This window comes from Notolepis coatsorum (assembly GCF_963971535.1).
Source record: "Notolepis coatsorum genome assembly, chromosome: 4".
NCBI lineage: Eukaryota > Metazoa > Chordata > Actinopteri > Aulopiformes > Paralepididae > Notolepis > Notolepis coatsorum.
In genome coordinates this window covers 6,752,371-6,771,457 of record NC_140168.1, presented here as the reverse complement: position 1 = coordinate 6,771,457, position 19,087 = coordinate 6,752,371, and the positions used below count along the sequence as shown (strand labels likewise).

Genomic DNA, 19,087 nt, shown 5'->3' with positions numbered 1-19,087 from the left:
ATTAGCCCTTCACGAAACATGTAACTGTTTTACCTGATGCTATTGTTGATCTGATTACCGGTATGCTCCTTGCCACTGCACAAATGACCTTCTGTATTTATATTTGAATTGTATGTTTTTTGTTTAATGCCCTGTTTTATGTTGAAACTTGTTGTGTGCCGTGTTGGTCAGGACTCCCTGGAAGAAGAGATCTTGTATCTCAATGGGACATTCCTGGATAAATAAAGGATAAATAAAAAATTAAAAAATAGATGGACAATAAAACATAAAACGAAACTCATTCTCAATATCGATACCACAGTAAATACAGACCCGCTCCTCTCCTCTGTGTGTGTGTGTGTGTGTGTGTGTGTGTGTGTGTAGGGCTGTACCGAATGAATTTTTTTAACATTCAAAGCTTCTATTGAAGTATTCGAATGAAGCTTCGAATGTCTGTCGTCATATTTTATGACGTACCGGTAATCCAAAAAAAATAATTAAAGTATTAAAAAAAAATTAAATGTATATCCTCAAACTATTTTTATGACGAGTCATATACTATAATAGTATAATACTATAATATTATAGTCTAATTTGTATCTGCAACTGTGAAGAAAAACCCAGAATGAATAGACACATCAAAAAAAATATATATATATATATATAAAAAAAAAAAATCAAATGTTGATTTAGAATTCGAATGTCAACATTATGAACGAAGCTTCGAACTATTCGGTACAGCCCTAGTGTGTGTGTGTGTGTGTGTGTGTGTGTGTGTGTGTGTGTGTGTGTGTGTGTGTGTGTGTGTGTGTGTGTGTGTGTGTGTGTGTGTGTGTGTGTGTGTGTGTGTGTGTGTGTGTGTACGGTACCTGAGACTTTTGATTGCTGGCTAGCGTAGCTGGAGCTTCTAGAGTGTCCATAAGCTACCAGCTCATCCGGGACGGAGACAGACTTGACCGGGGTGCCTGAACGGAAGGAACAGAGAACATCAGCAAACTAACTGCCAACCAATAAGCCATATAGACTATACTCCATCTACATCACTTTAAACACACACAAAAGGTCACTTTAAAAAAACATAACTATGTTTTTGTATAGTATAGTTAGTATAGCTAGGAGGGCTGTCACATTATTTTTGAATTTACATAAAAACACGAGATTCAAACTTGAAGGGAGAAATTGGATTATCTTTTTTATTTATTTATTCTTTTTTTTTCTTTTTTTTTAACGGTCAGGTCATATAGGTGAGCAGGGGTGTAAAAAGTACCCAGAAATTATACTTAAGTGAAAGTATGGGTACCGTCTAAACATTTTACTCAAGTAAAAGTCAGAGTATCTGGCTAAAAACACACTTGAGTAAAAGTCAAAACGTTTCTACTTGTAAATGTACGTACTAAAAAGTAAAAGTAAAAAAAAAAAAATTCTGACTGTCTATTCTTCTAATAGCAGGTGTTTAATCAAAGATCCACGTGTTCTAGTCTTGCACAAGGACCAATCAGCATGGGTTTTTAAATAATTGGCCCAGCACGCCTGATACACACACACACACACGCACACACACACGTCACACACACACACACACACACACACACACACACACACACACACACACACACACACCGAGCTTGGTCAAGGGGGAGGGGCTAGGCCCAATGTGGAGTGACGCTAGCGCTAACTTCCGTACTCTCCGCCAATCAGCGTCTAGTGAGGGGCTCAACTCGATCTGTCACATGACCCACCAGGATGTTCCACCGGTGTCCCTTTGGGACTTCATGAGGTAAAATCAAGGATAAAGCTTTATATCGACATTTCCAGAACATGTAAAGTACATGTGACACCCGTCCTTATGGGTTAAAAATTAGCACTGTACAGCCTCCGACAGCTGTGTCAGCAAATTAGACAGACGAGCAAAGAACAGACGTCTAGATACGAGTGGATGAGATCACAGTCTATATAAGCTAGTAGAGGAGTCTGCAGAGTCTGGATCAGAAATTAAAACAAAATGTATCATTGTGAATCAATATCAGTGTTTCATCATATCCAGACAGTAAAGAGGGCAATTGATTTACAAGTAATGGAACGTAGATTAATTGAAAATGGGGGACCCTGATGTAAACAAGACGAAAGTCTTTCTCTGGTCTGCATCCCCTTAACAATTGTATGTATTGAGCTGTACTGTACTGTATCCATTCTGCAATCTGTTAATAAAGTTTTCAATCAATCAATCAATCAATCAATTCGACAGCCAATGTGGGCGGGTTCATTTTCCATTGATGGGGATTTGATTGACTGTTTTTAAATAAAGTGTGGCCACAGGATTAATAACGTTAACGTTAGTTCGGCCAGAGAAACAAATAACTAATTAAAATTGTTGGACATGCGAGATTTGTACTTTGTAGGTCTGCATTTTAAATGTAAGGAGTAAAAAGTATGATTTTTTTCTCTGAAAAGTAAGTACATGTATACAAACCTAATAATACTTGAGTAAAGTACAAATTCCCCAAAACAGTACTTAAGTATTGTAACAAAGTACAATTACTCAAGTACTTTACACCCCTGTAGGTGAGTCTGTGCTGAAAAGAATGATACCAATTATGGTGAAAAAAAAAGTAGCCAGGTGTAGGTTTTATTTTTTTTTTATTTTTTTTACTGAAATTGGAATTCGAACTCATCTACAATATTTTTTTCGTTTTTTTTAAGTTCTACTACCATGCTAAAAAAAATAAAAAAAAGACAGACAGACAGACAGACAGACAGACAGAAATAAAATAAAATCATTCATTCATTCAAGGGTTAACTCTGTGTGTACTTTACCAGCGATGGCAGGGTGGGATAGGGTCATCTCCCATCCCTTCCTGTCCTCGTGGAGACATTCTGCTCCCGCCTGCGGGATGCCCAGAGTCATGGCCGTGGACGGTGGCCTGCCAGGGACACAGAGGGAGGGGCGAACTCATTTAGATGCAGGATTAGAGGATGGATTGCGCGCCGCAGACTACTTCCTGTTTCACTGGATAATCAGAGAGCATCTTCCATTGCTTTTTAATCCATCATCACGCGTGACTGCTGACCTCAAGAAGACCTTTAATACAGCAGCTTAACCCTTTCACTACCACACAAAAAAGGGTTAACCCTTTCACTACCACACAAAAAAGGGTTAACCCTTTCACCACCACACTACAGAAGGTTAACCCTTTCACTACCACACAAAAAAGGGTTAACCCTTTCACTACCACACAACAGGTTAACCCGTTCACCACCACACTACAGAAAGTTAACCCTTTCACCACCACACTACAGAAGGTTAACCCTTTCACCACCACACTACAGAAGGTTAACTCTTTCACTACCACACTACAGAAGGTTAACCCTTTCACTACCACACTAAAGAAGGTTAACCCTTTCACTACCCCACTACAGAAGGTTAACCCTTTCACAACCCCACTACAGTGGGTTAACCCTTTCACTACCACACTACAGAAGGTTAACCCTTTCACTACCACACTACAGAAGGTTAACCCTTTCACTACCACACTACAGGTTAACCCTTTCACTACCACACTACAGACAGTAACCGTCTGTAGTGTGGTAGTGAAAGGTTAACCTTCTGTAGTGTGGTGGTGAAAGGGTTAAGCCAAACAGGTTAATGTGCAGCGTCTAGGAGCAGGAAGTCCTACAGACAAGAGTCTCTTTTTAGACTCCGTCACTGTGCTTGGCTGACATTTTAAAGACAGTTGCGTGGGGGGAGGGGGGGGGGTTCAGGTGGCCTTTTCATGGTACAGCGTTTCCACTTAAAAGAGAGTGGGCGGGGAGACAGAAAGAAAGTGACAAGACAGAAGTAGAGAGAGAGTGAAATAAAGGCAGGGAATGTTTTGGAAAAGTCTGGTGAGCTTAACCCTTTCACTGCCGCACTACCAAACGGTTAACCCTTTCACTGTGGCAATACACAGAAGGTTAACCCCTTCACTGCCACACAACAGCAGGTTACCCCGGTTACCGTCGGTAGTGTGATAGTAAAGGGTTAACCTAGTGTGGTTGTGAAAGGGTTAACCCTTTGTCGTGTGTGGCAGTGAAAGGGTTAAGAGAAATTGAGATCCAGTCAAGGGATAGCGAAGAAAATAGTTCTATTCGGTGCACAGAAGGATAAATTCAAAGGAGAGAGTGATACAGTACAATGTAGCTACAGATAATCCCAGAAGTGAGCCCAGAATCAAGGTTCACCCTGAGCTTTTATAGAAACACGTTTTCACGTTGAAGAAACTGAGAAGCTACAACCTGCGATAACAGGACCTGTGGTCCGTAGTAAAACTGTTATGAGAACATTGGTTGTTAGAGGAGTGGCTTCAGACTAAACATGTTCTCTGTACTCTAAGTGCGTTTACTCCTAGTTATGGCTGGGCGATTAATCGATTAATTCGAATGAATGATTTAGGACGAATTAAAATCAATAAAAAAAATAAAAAAATAAAAAATAGATTCTCTCCCCCCCCCCCCCCCCCCCCCCCCCCCCAATAGGGAAATTCATTCTTGTTTGGTGATCAAGAGGCACCTCTTATTTGTTTTAAGTGCAGTTTGGTGAAAAAGCAAGTTATTGCACTATTAATCCCAATAGGGACATTCATCTTTGTTTATATATATCTTGGTTTGATACATTTTTTTTGGTCAAATGGTTATTTGAATGATTTCCTTGGCGTTTCTAGTTTTCAAGAAAAAATAACTCGATTAAAATCGGAAATCGGATTTTTTTTTTTTTTTTTCCAAATCAGAGATTTTTCTTTTAGGCCATATCGCCCAGTCCTACTCCTAGTAAAGTTTGGTGTGTCCAGGGAGGCGATGCTCAGCTTCTACAGAGCCACTGTGGAGAGCGTCCTCACCTCCTCGGTGACGGTGTGGTACGGAAAATCCACCGTCCATGATAGGGGACAGCTAGAAAGAACTGCACGCACAGCGTCAAAAATCATTGGCTGTGATCTTCCTTCTGTGGCCTCTATATATGCCGCACACATCAGGCGGAACGGGGAGGAAGGTGATCGGTGACCCCTCTCATCCTGCTTACTACCTCTTTAACCCCCTTCCCTCTGGTAGAAGACTCCACAGTCTCAGGTGTAGGACATCTCGTTTTAAGAATAGCACATATCCCGAGGTTGTCCGTCACCTGAACTCAAGCCCTAATGCACAGGCACTTTGTACTATAAGGGCTAGCACCAGCTGACAGGCACTTTATGGCAATATGCACTTTAAATTGGAACACTGAGCTCTTTTAGGCACTGTGGTATTTTTTTTTTATTGTTTGTGAAATACTTCTATTGTAGGGATTGCATTGCATGTATTCTTGTATGTTTTTATATTGTATGTTTTTATACTGTATGTACTGTATGTTTGGCACCGAGACAAATCCCAATCAACCATGTGTTGAAATGGCAATAAAGTTTTCTATCTATCTAAGCTGATTTATCGCAAATGGAATACAAGAAATGCGATTCTTCTATAATAAGAACTTCGGGGGTTTCTGCAGCAGATCTGAGGTCTGCTGACTGCAGTATGTTCCCACACAATGAGTCACACCCGGTGAGAGGACTTATGACTTATGAGCTGCTTTATGGCTTACACATTAGACAGCTCCTTGGTGACAATGTGTTTTCACGGAGAGAGAGAGAGAGAGAGAGAGAGAGAGAGAGAGAGAGAGAGAGAGAGAGAGAGAGAGAGAGAGAGAGAGGGAGAGAGAGAGAGAGAGAGAGAGAGAGAGAGAGAGAGAGAGAGAGAGAGAGAGAGAGAGAGAGAGAGAGAGAGAGAGAGAGAGAGAGAGAGAGAGACAGGGAGAGAGAGATGGAGAGAGAGAGAGACGGAGAGAGACAGAGAGAGAGAGACAGATACAGGGAGAGAGAGACAGATACAGGGAGAGAGAGACAGAGACAGGGAGAGAGAGACAGAGACAGAGAGAGAGCGAGACAGATACAGGAAGAGAGAGACGGAGAGAGACAGAGAGAGAGACAGATACAGGGAGAGAGAGACGGAGAGAGACAGAGAGAGAGACAGATACAGGGAGAGAGACAGAGAGAGACGGAGCAAATGAGTCCAGAGGAAGATTGAGGTCTGAGGGGAGGAAAGGCTGAATGCGTCATCACACACACACGGTCGACGCTTTGCCAGGAGCGTGTTGCAGTTGCGTCATGCTCCTGGTGACAAACTGTTTTTGTTCTTGTTGTTTTTCTCATAATAATATCATTCCGGGTTGAGTTGATTCCATGTCAGTTGTGTTGGGGAGCAGTAGTACTTAACATGTAGTTAAAATTAGTAAGTTTAACTACACGTTGCAGTAGTTTTGGTGGTCATTTAACTACATTGAAATCTCCGCAGCTTCTTCGGCGGTTCCCTACTTTGTTGTCGTGTAGTTTAGGTAGTGAATTACAAACTACATTATTTCCCATGGCGGCTGGGTGGCGCAGCGGACATTGCCCTCCTCACCAACGCAAGAGAGACCGGGTTCGAAGCCGGCTGTCGCCGTTGCCTCCGGCTTGGGCCGGCCGCCATACTAACTCAATTGGCAGAGTTAGCGGGTGGGAAGTCAAAGGGTGGTAGTCTGGTCGTTGTGAACAGCGACTCCTACAGGTCGGTTGGGGCGCCTGCACAGCAAAGTCAGGAAAATGGCGGGGGCAGTGTGAGCCTCCCACACGTTACTCCTCGCCAATGAGAGTCCGCGCTGGCAGGTGAAAAGATGCGACAGGCTGCCTCCGCATGTATCGGAGGGGACATGTGATGCAAGGCTTCTATCCTCCCTAAAACCGGCCAGTGGGGGGCATATGCAAGCAACGATCAGGACAGGGGAGGGAGAATTGGCACGAGGTAAATTGGGATGGGGTGAAAAAAAAAATCACAGAAAAAGGAGAAAAAACTACATTATTTCCCTAAACATGTTGAATTTCCTGATTCCACCTCAACAACTGCTCTCTGTGCTCTCCTTAAAAACACACCCTCAGGCATTCCTACGTGAGGTCACTAAATCAAACACACCCGCACCCTGTACTCAGTGTTACAGTTATACCCCTTGTGCAACACTACAACCTTCCAAACTCAGCCAGCGTGTGATAATTTTTCCAGCAATGTATAGTTTGGAATGTAGTTGAACTACTTTTTCCAAAACTAGTTTTAGTTATACCTTCTTTTCATTGTGAAGTAGCTGGTCGTTTGGTAAACTACACAGTGTCAAGCGTAGCTTCCATCAACACTGGCGACATCATGACTACGGTTTCTGTAGTGCTGGCTAAACCCTGTCCATCAAAGCTCTATGACTATGTGTACACCTCACTATGATGTGTGTGTGTATACCTGACTATGTGTGTGTGTACACGTATGACTATGATGTGTGTGTACTAGGGGTGTAACGGTACACAAAAACCACGGTTTTTAACTCAGTTTTGAAGTCAAGGTTCGGTACAGGTTTTCGGTACAGTGGGGGAAAGTTTGGCTTTCCATGTTCCACTCGGGGGTGATGTAGTGTGCAGTAACTAATTGTACTTGTAGGGCTGTCAACGAACATTCTTTATCGAAATGAATAATCGACTTGTAAATTAATTTAAAGATAATAATAATTATATTAGATTGTGTGCACCCTGTACTCTGTGTTTGTCCTCTGCATGTCCTGCAGGTACTGTATATGTACGCACTATGTTATTTTGTATTTCTTAACCCTTTCACTACCACACTACCAAATGGTTAACCCTTTCACTGTGACAATACAGAAGGTTAACCCTTTCACTGTCACACATGACAACGGGTTAACCCTTTCACTACCACACTACAGACGGTTAACCCTTTCACTAACACACTACAGACGGTTAACCCTTTCACTACCACACTACAGTCGTCCAAGGCAAATTTTCCTTCTGGAAAATAAAGTCAATCTTATCTTATCTCGTTCTGCACACGGGCGTAGTAATATTAGCTCCGTGCCGACCTCTCGAAGGTCTTATCAGTGAAGTGACACTTAATGACTACTTAAGAATACGACACCGTGTGGCCGTCACACTGGCGTCACGCGCGGCGAGGTGTGCGCGCCACAGGAAGTGAGGCGCAGGGCAAGGTGTGTGCGCCACATTAAGTGAGGCGCGGGGCGAGGTGTGTGCGCCACAGGAAGTAAGGCGCTTCCTGCGGACGTGGTGGTGAGCAGACTGAGCAGGCCCGGCTGTATGCTGACTACACTAGTATGATATAGATATATATAAAAGACTAGATGGCGCAAGGCGGAGTCTCTCGCGTAGTTTCACCGGCGGCCATCTTGCTACAGTTAGCTACTGCTTTAAGGCGAGCGATCTGCACAAACAAAAATACTCTTAACTCGCTGAAATCTTGACGGATTTACAAACGGTTTGGTTTATTACAAACGTTATTAACGTGGCTTTGATTCTTGCTTGGGAGAATTCTCTTTCATTTTTCTTTTCAAATGAAAGTCCATTATAAGTATGCAGTATGATAACTACACCTCTGATGTTTTTAACAAACCAAACGGTTGAACATTTTGCAAGCTATGGTTATGTCAATAGTACATGCACTATAGACATTCATGTTATGAATGGGCGTGCTACCCTGTAGCAAGATGGCCGCCATGTGGCAATGTGGGTCTCCGTCGGCCAGCAGCGTGGGTGAGTCATCTAGTCTTTATATATCTATGATTATGAGCACCTCCCTCTTCATTGAAACACCTCCCTCTTCATTGAAACACCTCCCTCTTCATTGAAACACCTCCCTCTTCATTGAAACACCTCCCTTTACACTTGAAAGACTTTACGGTTAAATGGGTGGCTGACGAAAACAAAGGGGTTCCGTTACATACGAGACTAACACGGTTACCATGGGTTACACGATGAGTTTACAACATGTTAAAAGAAACACGCCAACATTTTGGGAAATTTGCTTACCGTCTTCTCCAGAGAGACACAAGAAGATAGATACCAGTTTCCTCTCTGTGTTCAGTAGAAAGCCATCTAGAGCTGCATGTTAGCCTAGCTTAGCACAATGAATGGAGGCGGACATGACCGGTTAGCCTAGGCATTGTCCAACTAACACCTCTCCCGAAGGCTAACCGGTCATGTCCGCTTCCATTCATTGTGCTAAGCTAGGCTAACATGCAGCCAGATAGCTTTCTACTGAACGTACAGAGAGGAAATTGGTATCTATTTTCTTGTCGTTCTCTCTGGAGAAGACGGTAAGCTAGTTTCCCAAAATGTTAGCGAGTTCTTTTAAGGCCAACGTTGAATAAGAACAAATAAGAAAAATAAATGTAAACAAATGAATATGAAAAGAAGGGTTCTTCTTACGTTTTGAAACAGGGGTCCCCAGACTTAAGTTGTGTGGTGATGACAAGCTGTGACAGAGAAATATACCGAAGTTAGTTTTCTTTATTCTGCTTTATTTACAAAAGATAGATACAAAAATGTAAGAACACACACCCCACATGGCACATGCACACCTCTTTCCCAAAGTACCACCACACATTTGTGTTGCTGTATACATTTAAAGGAACACGCCAACATTTGGGAAATTAGCTTATTTGCCATCTACCCTGGAGTAAGACAAGCAGATACATACAGTACCCTGTTCTTCTCTGTGCATGCAGTAGGCTTAGGGACCAGCCGCACTGTTAGCCTAGCTTAGCGTCATTCACTGGAAGTAGGTGTGCCAGTGTAGCCTAGATACAAGATTCCTTTATTGCCACACAACCAGGTTGGTGGTATTGGTGATCGGTACATTGTGTATTAAGCTCTACTGTAGATACAACTGGAACATAGATACATTTACCCCCCCACCCCCCCAGCAATCCAGTTCCCAACGGTCACAAAATACACTCCAAAACAGTTTTTCAAAAAACAACAGGGCTTTCAGTTCAGTTATTTTTTATTTCGGGCTTTGGACACATAACAACAGTCATTCTATAAATCACCAAAGTTTTACCAGCTACTATTGCAGCATTGTCCAATTGTCCGAAAAGGGCTGAAGGGAGAAGCACTAGGCTTGTCGGGCCCCACCCCTGAAGACTTACGTTTAATTTTTTGTTTTTGTATTTACATACATATAGTACACATTACAGTACACACATATAGTACACATTACAGTACACATTACAGTATAGCAGTGCTTCTCAAACCCCCTTTGGCGGACCAAAATATTTTGGGCCCCCCCCCCCCTCGCCCCAACAAAATAGTCATGAAATGGGCCATGTTTAAATTGATTGAAATAACACCAATATCGTGACCTTTCAAATTGGCCCTATATTTTGTTTTCAGAGCCGTCATGGATGAAAAGCCAGCTTCACACAGATACTGTATGTGGTGCTGAATGGTATCAACACCTTAACTGCTGCATCATGAGATACTTGGTGGGCCATGAGATGAGATACTTGGTACTCAGCACCACACTCTCTAGGTGGTATCAGATGAGATTTCAAAGAGTTCTTCCAAGAGTTTGGATGGAGATGTGTCAGGAAGCTTTGTCTCAATGTTGTCTGTAAAGGTTTTTTTTATCCAGAGTAACTTGGTGATCCTTTTCTGTGTTTTATTAAATAATGCTTTTCAGATTTTGAGAAATGGTATTTTCATGGAGAACAGTGCAGCTGCAACAGATAGCACTTTAGTGAAAATTTTCTGTAATCAAATTTTTTTTTTCTTTTTTTTTTTTTTCAATAAATCTCAAGGCCCCCCCTGTCATGCCTCTGCGCCCCCCCTGGGGGGCGCGCCCCCCACTTTGAGAAACACTGCAGTATAGTATACCTGCAGTATATAATAGTATATAGTTCATAATAGTGTATACAGCACATATATAATGTGATGTGAGATATATAGTACATGATATATACAATATAATATAGTACCATAATATAATAGTATATACTGCAAATATAGATCAATATAATATACAAATGAATTATAATATGATTATATAATGTGATATGATATAGCGTACAATACAGTATCATACGTATTTTTTTTTTGAGGTGATGAAATCACTGCGCCCAGGCAGCAGTGTGGTTTGGCAAAAAAAAAATCAGAGTATATATCTGTTTAGAAAACTAAAATGTCTAAATCTTTTTATTTATTTTTTTTACGTGGTAAATACACAGGTCACAACATGTTTACAGGAAAGTTTTGGAGTTGTGTTTGGAGTGTTTTTCGTGACTGTTGGGAACTAGGCTACACTGGCACACCTACTTCCAGTGAATGACGCTAAGCTAGGCCAACAGTGCGGCTGTTCCCTAAGCCTAATGCAATTGCACAGAGAAGAACAGGGTATGTATCTGCTTGTCTAACTCCAGGGTAGATGGCAAATAAGCTAATTTCCCAAAGAGTTGGCGTGTTCCTTTTAAGGTAACAACTAACTTCTGTTTCTAGGTGTGGTCCGCGCCCGGAGGAGGAATCCTATACATAGTTCCCATACGTGTCTGTGGCCTCGGCAGCTAAATAGATCTGGTATCCCAGGCTGAAACACGCCTGACATCACTGACATGTGGGAGCACACAGCTCCGCTGACATATATACACGTCGTCACCCCCGACGTCTTGTTATTCACCTCCCTAGTAACAGACTGCGTTTACTCCCGTTGGTGAACTCACCGACTGGTGACTTTGGGGCAAGGCAGTGGAGGCCAATCACCCTTCTTTGTGTGTCCTGGGCTAATAATGTCTCATTCTTTCCCCCAACAGACACCCTCGTTGACTAACACCGGTAGCACTTGGCAACAGTGGATAAGGAAGAGAAATCACTTAAATGTAGCCGAGACAAAAGGCGCGAGGACATTCCTATAGTAAACGTTTTCTACTGCTCCCGATGGAAGATCCTGGAGAAACCCTTTATAATATGGATGTCCGATATTATCTGCCTACCGATATTATCGGCCGATATCGGCATTAAAATGTGATATCGGTTGATATCGGTATCGGAAATTAAGAGTTGGACAATATCGGTATATCGGTATCGGTAAAAAAGCCAATATCGAGCATCCCTACTTTATAATAAATAATAACTGGAGTTATCCTGTCTGGTGGTCTTGGTATCTTTATAATAACTATACGTTGAGGGTAAAGTTATCCTGTCTGGTGTTCTTGGTATCTTTATAATAAATAATAACTATACGTTGAGGATGGAGTTATCCTGTCTGGTGGTCTTGGTATCTTTATAATAAATAATAACTATACCTTGAGGGTAAAGTTATCCTGTCTGGTGTTCTTGGTATCTTTATAATAAATAATAACTATACTTTGAGGATGGAGTTATCCTGTCTGGTGGTCTTGGTATCTTTATAATAAATAATAACTATACCTTGAGGATGGAGTTATCCTGTCTGGTGGTCTTGGTATCTTTATAATAAATAATAACTATACCTTGAGGGTGGAATTATCCTGTCTGGTGGTCTTGGTATCTTTATAATAAATAATAACTATACCTTGAGGATGGAGTTATCCTGTCTGGTGGTCTTGGTATCTTTATAATAGCAGCCTGCCTGATCTCAAACCTACCGAAGTCGGCCCATGTCACCCCACTTCTTAGGGACCTGCACTGGCTCCCCATTGCTGCACGAATCCGCTTCAAGGCCCTCGACCTGGCATACCGTGCGGCAAAGGGAACCGCTCCCGCCTACCTCCGGTCAATGGTCTCCAACTACACACCCTCAAGACCCCTACTCTCTGCATCTTCTGGCCATCTCAGTCCCACTCCTATCCGAGCTCCGGGAGGGTCAAGAGAAGTCGCCTATTCTCAGTCCTTGCCCCACAATGGTGGAATGAACTACGTACCCACCCCAGTTAGGAGCCGAAACCCGTCCAATCTTTCGCCGTTGACTAAAGACGTTGACTTCTTCAACCATTATCTTAAATTAAAAAAAAAATTATTTTAAAAATGAAATCTAACCCTGACTAACCTTACTGTCATGCACGTGTCCTAATAAACTAACCCACACTGTAGCACTCAACACTTTGATGAACATTGTTACTCAGCTGATAGAGTTGTGCCCTTCCTTCCTGATGACTTGTCGTACAGAACTTGTAAGTCGCTTTGGATAAAAGCGTTTCAGCTAAATGACTAAATGTAAATGTAAATAATAAATAATAACTATACCTTGAGGATGGAGTTATCCTGCCTGGTGTTCTTGGTATCGTATCCCTCGAGCAGACAGCGCCGCGTGGTGCCGCCAGACCCAGCGAACTCAGACAGGTTTAAGTCAGCAAAGCCCAGCTGCACAGGGGAGCAAGGGGAAAAGACAAGGCCCCTCAGTTCATTATAGGTTCATTACAGGTTTATGTGAATCAGCAGTAGCAGGTATTAACCTTGTCCAGTCCTGCACACACTGTGTACTAAGGCTGTCCCCGAAGCCTGTTTTTGGGATTCGAACTTCGTCAGGGTTTTTCCGAACGGACGTTCGAACCTTCGTTTTTTTATTTTAAAAAATATATATATTTATAAAAAAAAATTATTAAATACATATTTGTTTATATATATTTTTTTCTATTAATTCTGTTTAAACCAATGGGGTTTTTCTTCACAGTTGCAGATAAAGATTAGGCTACACTAATATTATAGTATTAAAAGAAACTGATGAGTTATATTCATTAAAGAAAGTTGATTTAGTTGGGCTGGGGCTTCTCCCTGGGCTGGGTCTGGAAAGTTGATTTAATAAAAGAAAAGACTAATTTAATCAGATTAATCACTTTATTCAAATTGAGGATTTAGTTTGAGGATAGTAAAAAAAATATATATATATTATAAAAAAAATTTTTAATTAAAATCGAAGGTTTGAACGTTCGTTCGAAAAAACCCTGACGAAGTTCGAATCCCAAAAACAGGGTTCTTCGGGGACAGCCTTATCGTGTACTGGAGGGGACACGTGATGCAAGGCTTCTATCCTCACTACAGCCGACCAGTGGGAGGCATAGTCTAGCAACGTTCAAGACAGGGGAGGGGAGAATTGGCAATACAAAATTGGGATGGGAGAAAAATAAGGAGAAAAAGTGGATAAAAAATATATATATTTCTTGAGTCAGAAATGTTTTATCATGGATGAACAAAGCTTTCAATGCAAATGGTTGATTTGAATTTCAAGGACTTTTTAAGCACCATGTTAGAAAATTTGCTGTTTAAGGAATTCCAGGCCTTGACTTTCTTTTTGGTAAAAAATCAAGCACTTTAAGCACTTCAAGGACCTTGTGCGAACCCTGGTATCTGGAATAGGAACTATGCAGTACAATAACCAATAACCAAGATAGACTGCCTATTGTGTGTGTGTGTGTTATTGTTTAACATGCTGAAAGTTTTGTTTCACAACAATCATTAACCAAAGGCCGGAAACTATAGTAATAAAAACATTCTGCACGGTAAGTGACATGACAGAGCCAGTATCCTTGGAGCCAGGGTATTGTTGTCATATCAACACTGTGATAAGATTGTCCCAATAGCCTTTGTGTACTTCAGCTAAATACATGCCAGGCAGCATTCAAGAGGGCAACGTTACCTTTGTAAAGGTCTTTCCACCCTTCGTTTCCTGCAAACGACAAGACAAAAACAAGACGTTAGTGAGGTCCCATACTGTACACCGTAGGGCTGTCTTAAATACAATAAAGCTTCGTTCGATGGGCATGGGATTCGAAATGGGAAAATAAAATTCGAAAATCTTTTTTTTCCGTTGCAAAATCAACTCTGCCTCTCTTTTGTTAATTACAACAAGCAATGCTGTTTGTAATTTAAGATGAGGTCGGACTCGGCACTGACAGATTTGTGTTCATTGTGCTGCTTTTATAAAGCCTCAAATGACGGCTTAGAATATTTCATGAAAGTGTTTTGTTTGTCTAAGACAGGGGTGGCCAACCAGTCAGAGACTAAGAGCCACACCATATACCAGCGTTTCTCAACTTTTTTTTTCAGTCACGGCACCCTTTATGTGTTTATAGGTCTCACCCTCTGGCCTCTGAAGTTGCTAATGTCTTTTTTATTTGGGCCTCACAGGGTTAAAGGTACCCTGTGAGACCCATGGTTGCAAAATTACAAAATCAATTTTAGCCATTTAAAAAAGAATTATTTAAAAATGTTTAAGCACATGTATAGTCATTTGGTCATGTTGTTCAGCCTCACAATGCTATTTGATAGTAAATGTATTTATGTGTCCCACCCTCTGGCCTCTGAAGTTGCTAATGTCTTTTTAATTTGGGCCTCACAGGGTTAACCTCTTAAGCCCGAGATATACAGTAAAAGTGTATATTTTCAGCATTACGTTTGTTTACCAATGATTTTAACTGTTATTAGTGAAATATAAGATTATAGAAATCTCAGGACATTGAGTTGGAAAACGGCGCATATTGACAGGAGGAAGTGGCACAGCCAAAAGTGAGTGTAGTCTTTTAAAGGAAGACTCAGGGCTTTCGAATGTCGAAAAACTACCCTACCCAGCTCACACGAGCCCCAGTCTTCTGACTTCTGGATTTACTTTTTTATTTCTCTTATTTTTTGGGATTATCTCCCACAAACCTGAACGTTATTGCCATAAAACAGAAGGCAGTTAGTTTATCTACCTTTCTGTGAACGTCTTGCAAAAAACGGTGTTGCAATACGATAAAATGGTGGAGAAATGTACATTATAAAAAAGATGGCAGAATTCAGTACTGTATCTACAAAACCTTGTTTAATCATCTTCCCTTTATTCATTTGCTTAGATTTTTCAGGTCTGGTACATTTTAGCATGGTGTTATTCACAGTCAAAGATACATTTTTTTTTAATAGAATTGATATTCTCATTTGGTTCATTACAATTTACTCAAGCCTAATAACAGACACACTATTTCTGACACTGGTCCATATGTCCCTAGATTCAGATACCAAGAACATGCAAATGGACCATTTAAAAACAAATTGTAAATGTTTATTCTACGTCCTTATGGAATGAGTGACATACAACAAAAAAAAGAAGTAAAAAAAATACAAATAAAAAAATAAATACTATCGTTTTTATTTTTTTAATGGATGGAAGAGCCACACATTGACGTGCAAAGAGCCGCATGCTTTACAGCAACTTTACAGCACTGACAAAGTTGAACAAAGTGCTGTACAAGTCCCACAACATAAAAAAAAGAAATTTTAAATAAATAATTATAATTCTTTCGAAAATTCGAAGGTCAGCCCTAGTACACTGCCTTCACTCCTCGCTCGCTTTTCCCCACGCAATGTTTTTGCGATTCTCTTGAAATATTTGGCAGCTACATGTTTGGCAGCTGTGCCTGTGTGGTGCTATGAGAGACATGCATTTCCCCGGGGGGGATTAATAAAAGGAACGCATGACGTGACTTGTTTCAAAGTTTCAAATAAACAAGTGCATTTGCTCCTACGTTATATACACTATTTGTAGTTTGCTCTCGCAGGCCTCACTTGACTTAACCCTTTCACTACCACACTGCCAAAGGGTTAACCCTTTCACTGTGACAATACAGAAGGTTAACCCTTTCACTACCAGCACTACCAAAGGGTTAACCCTTTCACCGTGACGATACAGCAGGTTAACCCTTTCACTGCCACACAACAAAAGGTTAATCCTTTCACGGCGACGATACAGCGGGTTAACCCTTTCACTGCGACAATACAGAAGGTTAACCCTTTCACTGCGACAATACAGAAAGTTAACCATTTTACTACCACACTACCAAAGGGTTAACCCTTTCACCGCGACAATACAGAAGGTTAACCCTTTCACTGCGACAATACAGAAGGTTAAGCAGGCTCCACGACTGAACAACATATCAAGTTCATATTATCACAATATGAAAGGACGCAATATTGCCGCTATATTGAAGACTTTAAATATATTCTTTATACATACAGTATGCTTAATAACAGAGAATGTCTGGTCGATGTGGCTCAGCCACAATCAGGAATAGTAGGTAGGTCCATACAGGCTAATACCAGGGCCCTCATTCATCAACGTGGACTTTGACCTTGACCTACTTCCACACGTAAGCATGGAATTTAGAACTAGCGCACGCACAGGGAAGTCGGCATTCATCACACGTGCGTAAGCAGGCTCTACGCACACCTGTCATGATGAATCCCACCTTGGCCCTGCGCCGCAGCTCGTGCACGCTTTCACGTATTTGCATACCAAAACCGCCCCGACCAACCAAATATGGTCAGGCCCTCCCCTTCAAATACCATGAGGGAATCCCTGTGCGTGGAATGTTGGAGGATGGCAAAGCGAACGAAAAAGAGAAACTACACACACAGACACCGAGGTGGAGGTCCTCGTAACGGAGGTGGATAAATAAAAGGCGGATTTGTAAACGGTGATGTCAGATATCAACGGCTCCCTAAGACCATTGCTGCAATTCTGCCTGGACAGCTCAAAATACTAATAAAGACCGTTCGTTGACCACTGTTTGGCGTTGGTTGTGTTGTGTGTCATTATAACCGTGCTGTACAATATGAATGCCTTTATTAGTTGTGTTCGATTGGCTATATGATTTTTAGAGGCATCTATTTTGTTGTCGGCTAATAAAGACCGCGCTGGAATATGACTGCCTTTTCCCGTGTTGTTTGATTAATACCCACGGATTAAAGTTCTCCTCAATTCTATTCCAAATCGCGATGGATCTCCCGTCAATTTTCTACCTGCTGCATGATTTCTAGAGGCATACTACTACAATCTATTTTGATGTCAGTATTGGGTAGCCTATATAAACAATATAATACGAGAGCATATACAAGAACAATGAATCTCACTGCATGTATGATGTATCCTGCCTTTCAATACATGAACTTGAATTCCATCATATAGTCTGTCCACTATCTGCATGGTGTCATTGCAATGCGTTTTCTATTCTTTCTTGTACAGTAAAAAGGGGGAAGAACACTATATTCATGACTTATTCTGCTTACAGCTTCGAAATTCCACTTGTTTCGTTTAACGTAAAGCCTTTTAAATATAATCAAAACGTTCCCGTGTTTCGGCGGTCTGTGCGCAAAATAATAACGAGTTGAGCTTTATGATTTATGATGAATTGAAAATGGGGGACCCTGATGTAAACAGGACGAAAGTTGGTCTGCATCCCCAATTAACAATTGTATGTACTGAGCTGTACTGTACTGTACCCATTCTGCAATCTGTTAATAAACTTTTCAATCAATCAATCAAGCTACGCGGAGCGCAGTCAGTCAGTAGCCTACACCCCGTATATTCCGATAACGCTATATAAACCATGAATGAATGAATGAATGAGAACTTTATTAACAGATTGCAGAATGGGTACAGTACAGTACAGCTCAATACATACAATTGTTAAGGGGATGCAGACCAGAGAAAGACTTTCGTCTTGTTTACATCAGGGTCCCCCATTTTCAATTCATCGTAACATATATGACATGCTGCATTCATTCTGAGAGAAAGATCTATTATTCCAAATGCTATTTATAGGGTTTTGACCATAATTACACTACTGTTGCTATTTTACAATGAACTATAATGAACTACGGTTCATAGAACATCCAGTGTTATTATGCACAGAAGCTCATTTCCTTGTTGTAATAATATATTCTACCACTGGGCGCGAGGTACGCCAGGTCCGAAATGTGCGTAGATGTAAGCACGAAGTCAAGTTCAAGTTGAAGTTGATGAATCCCACTCTTTGCTTAGAAATGATCGTACGCACGGGTTACGCACAGATCTGTGCGTAGAACACGTTGATGCATGAGGGCCCAGGAGACTACTATTAGACCATACAAAATTATATTTGTTGTGAGTCATATCACAATTGACCCATTTCAAACCCACCCTCTTTTCCTTGACCCACATTCTGTTACTTCCCTCATCAAACAAAAGAGGGGCGCGCCGCGAGGCTTGGGATAAGTAGATTGTAGTGATGCACCGATGTGAAAATTGTGGCCGATACCGATATTAATATTGCTGTTCTGGCCAATACCGATATTTACCGATGTCGATATCTCTGTATAGAAAAAACTTTTTTATGATCATTTAAAAAAAATCATATCGGCCCTATCTTGATATCGGACCGATACCGATGGGTAAAAAAAACTGCCATATCGGCCGATATTATATCGTGGCCGATATATCGTGCATCACTAGTAGATTGCAA

General features: G+C 41.3%; 1 protein-coding gene across 2 annotated transcripts in view; it reads right to left on the bottom strand.

Moving 5' to 3' along the window:
- The window catches only part of LOC311226882 (EEIG family member 2-like), a 40,876-nt gene that overhangs the window by 12,841 nt on the left and 8,948 nt on the right, over positions 1–19,087 (bottom strand). For both annotated transcript variants that reach the window (XM_084312335.1, XM_084312336.1), the window contains exons 3-7: positions 14,470–14,499; positions 13,080–13,196; positions 9,291–9,337; positions 2,794–2,900; positions 849–944 (exon numbers count right to left, since the gene is read on the bottom strand). In XM_084312335.1, the coding sequence (XP_084168461.1) occupies positions 849–944; positions 2,794–2,900; positions 9,291–9,337; positions 13,080–13,196; positions 14,470–14,499 (397 nt within the window). The remainder of the gene's footprint in view (positions 1–848; positions 945–2,793; positions 2,901–9,290; positions 9,338–13,079; positions 13,197–14,469; positions 14,500–19,087) is intronic.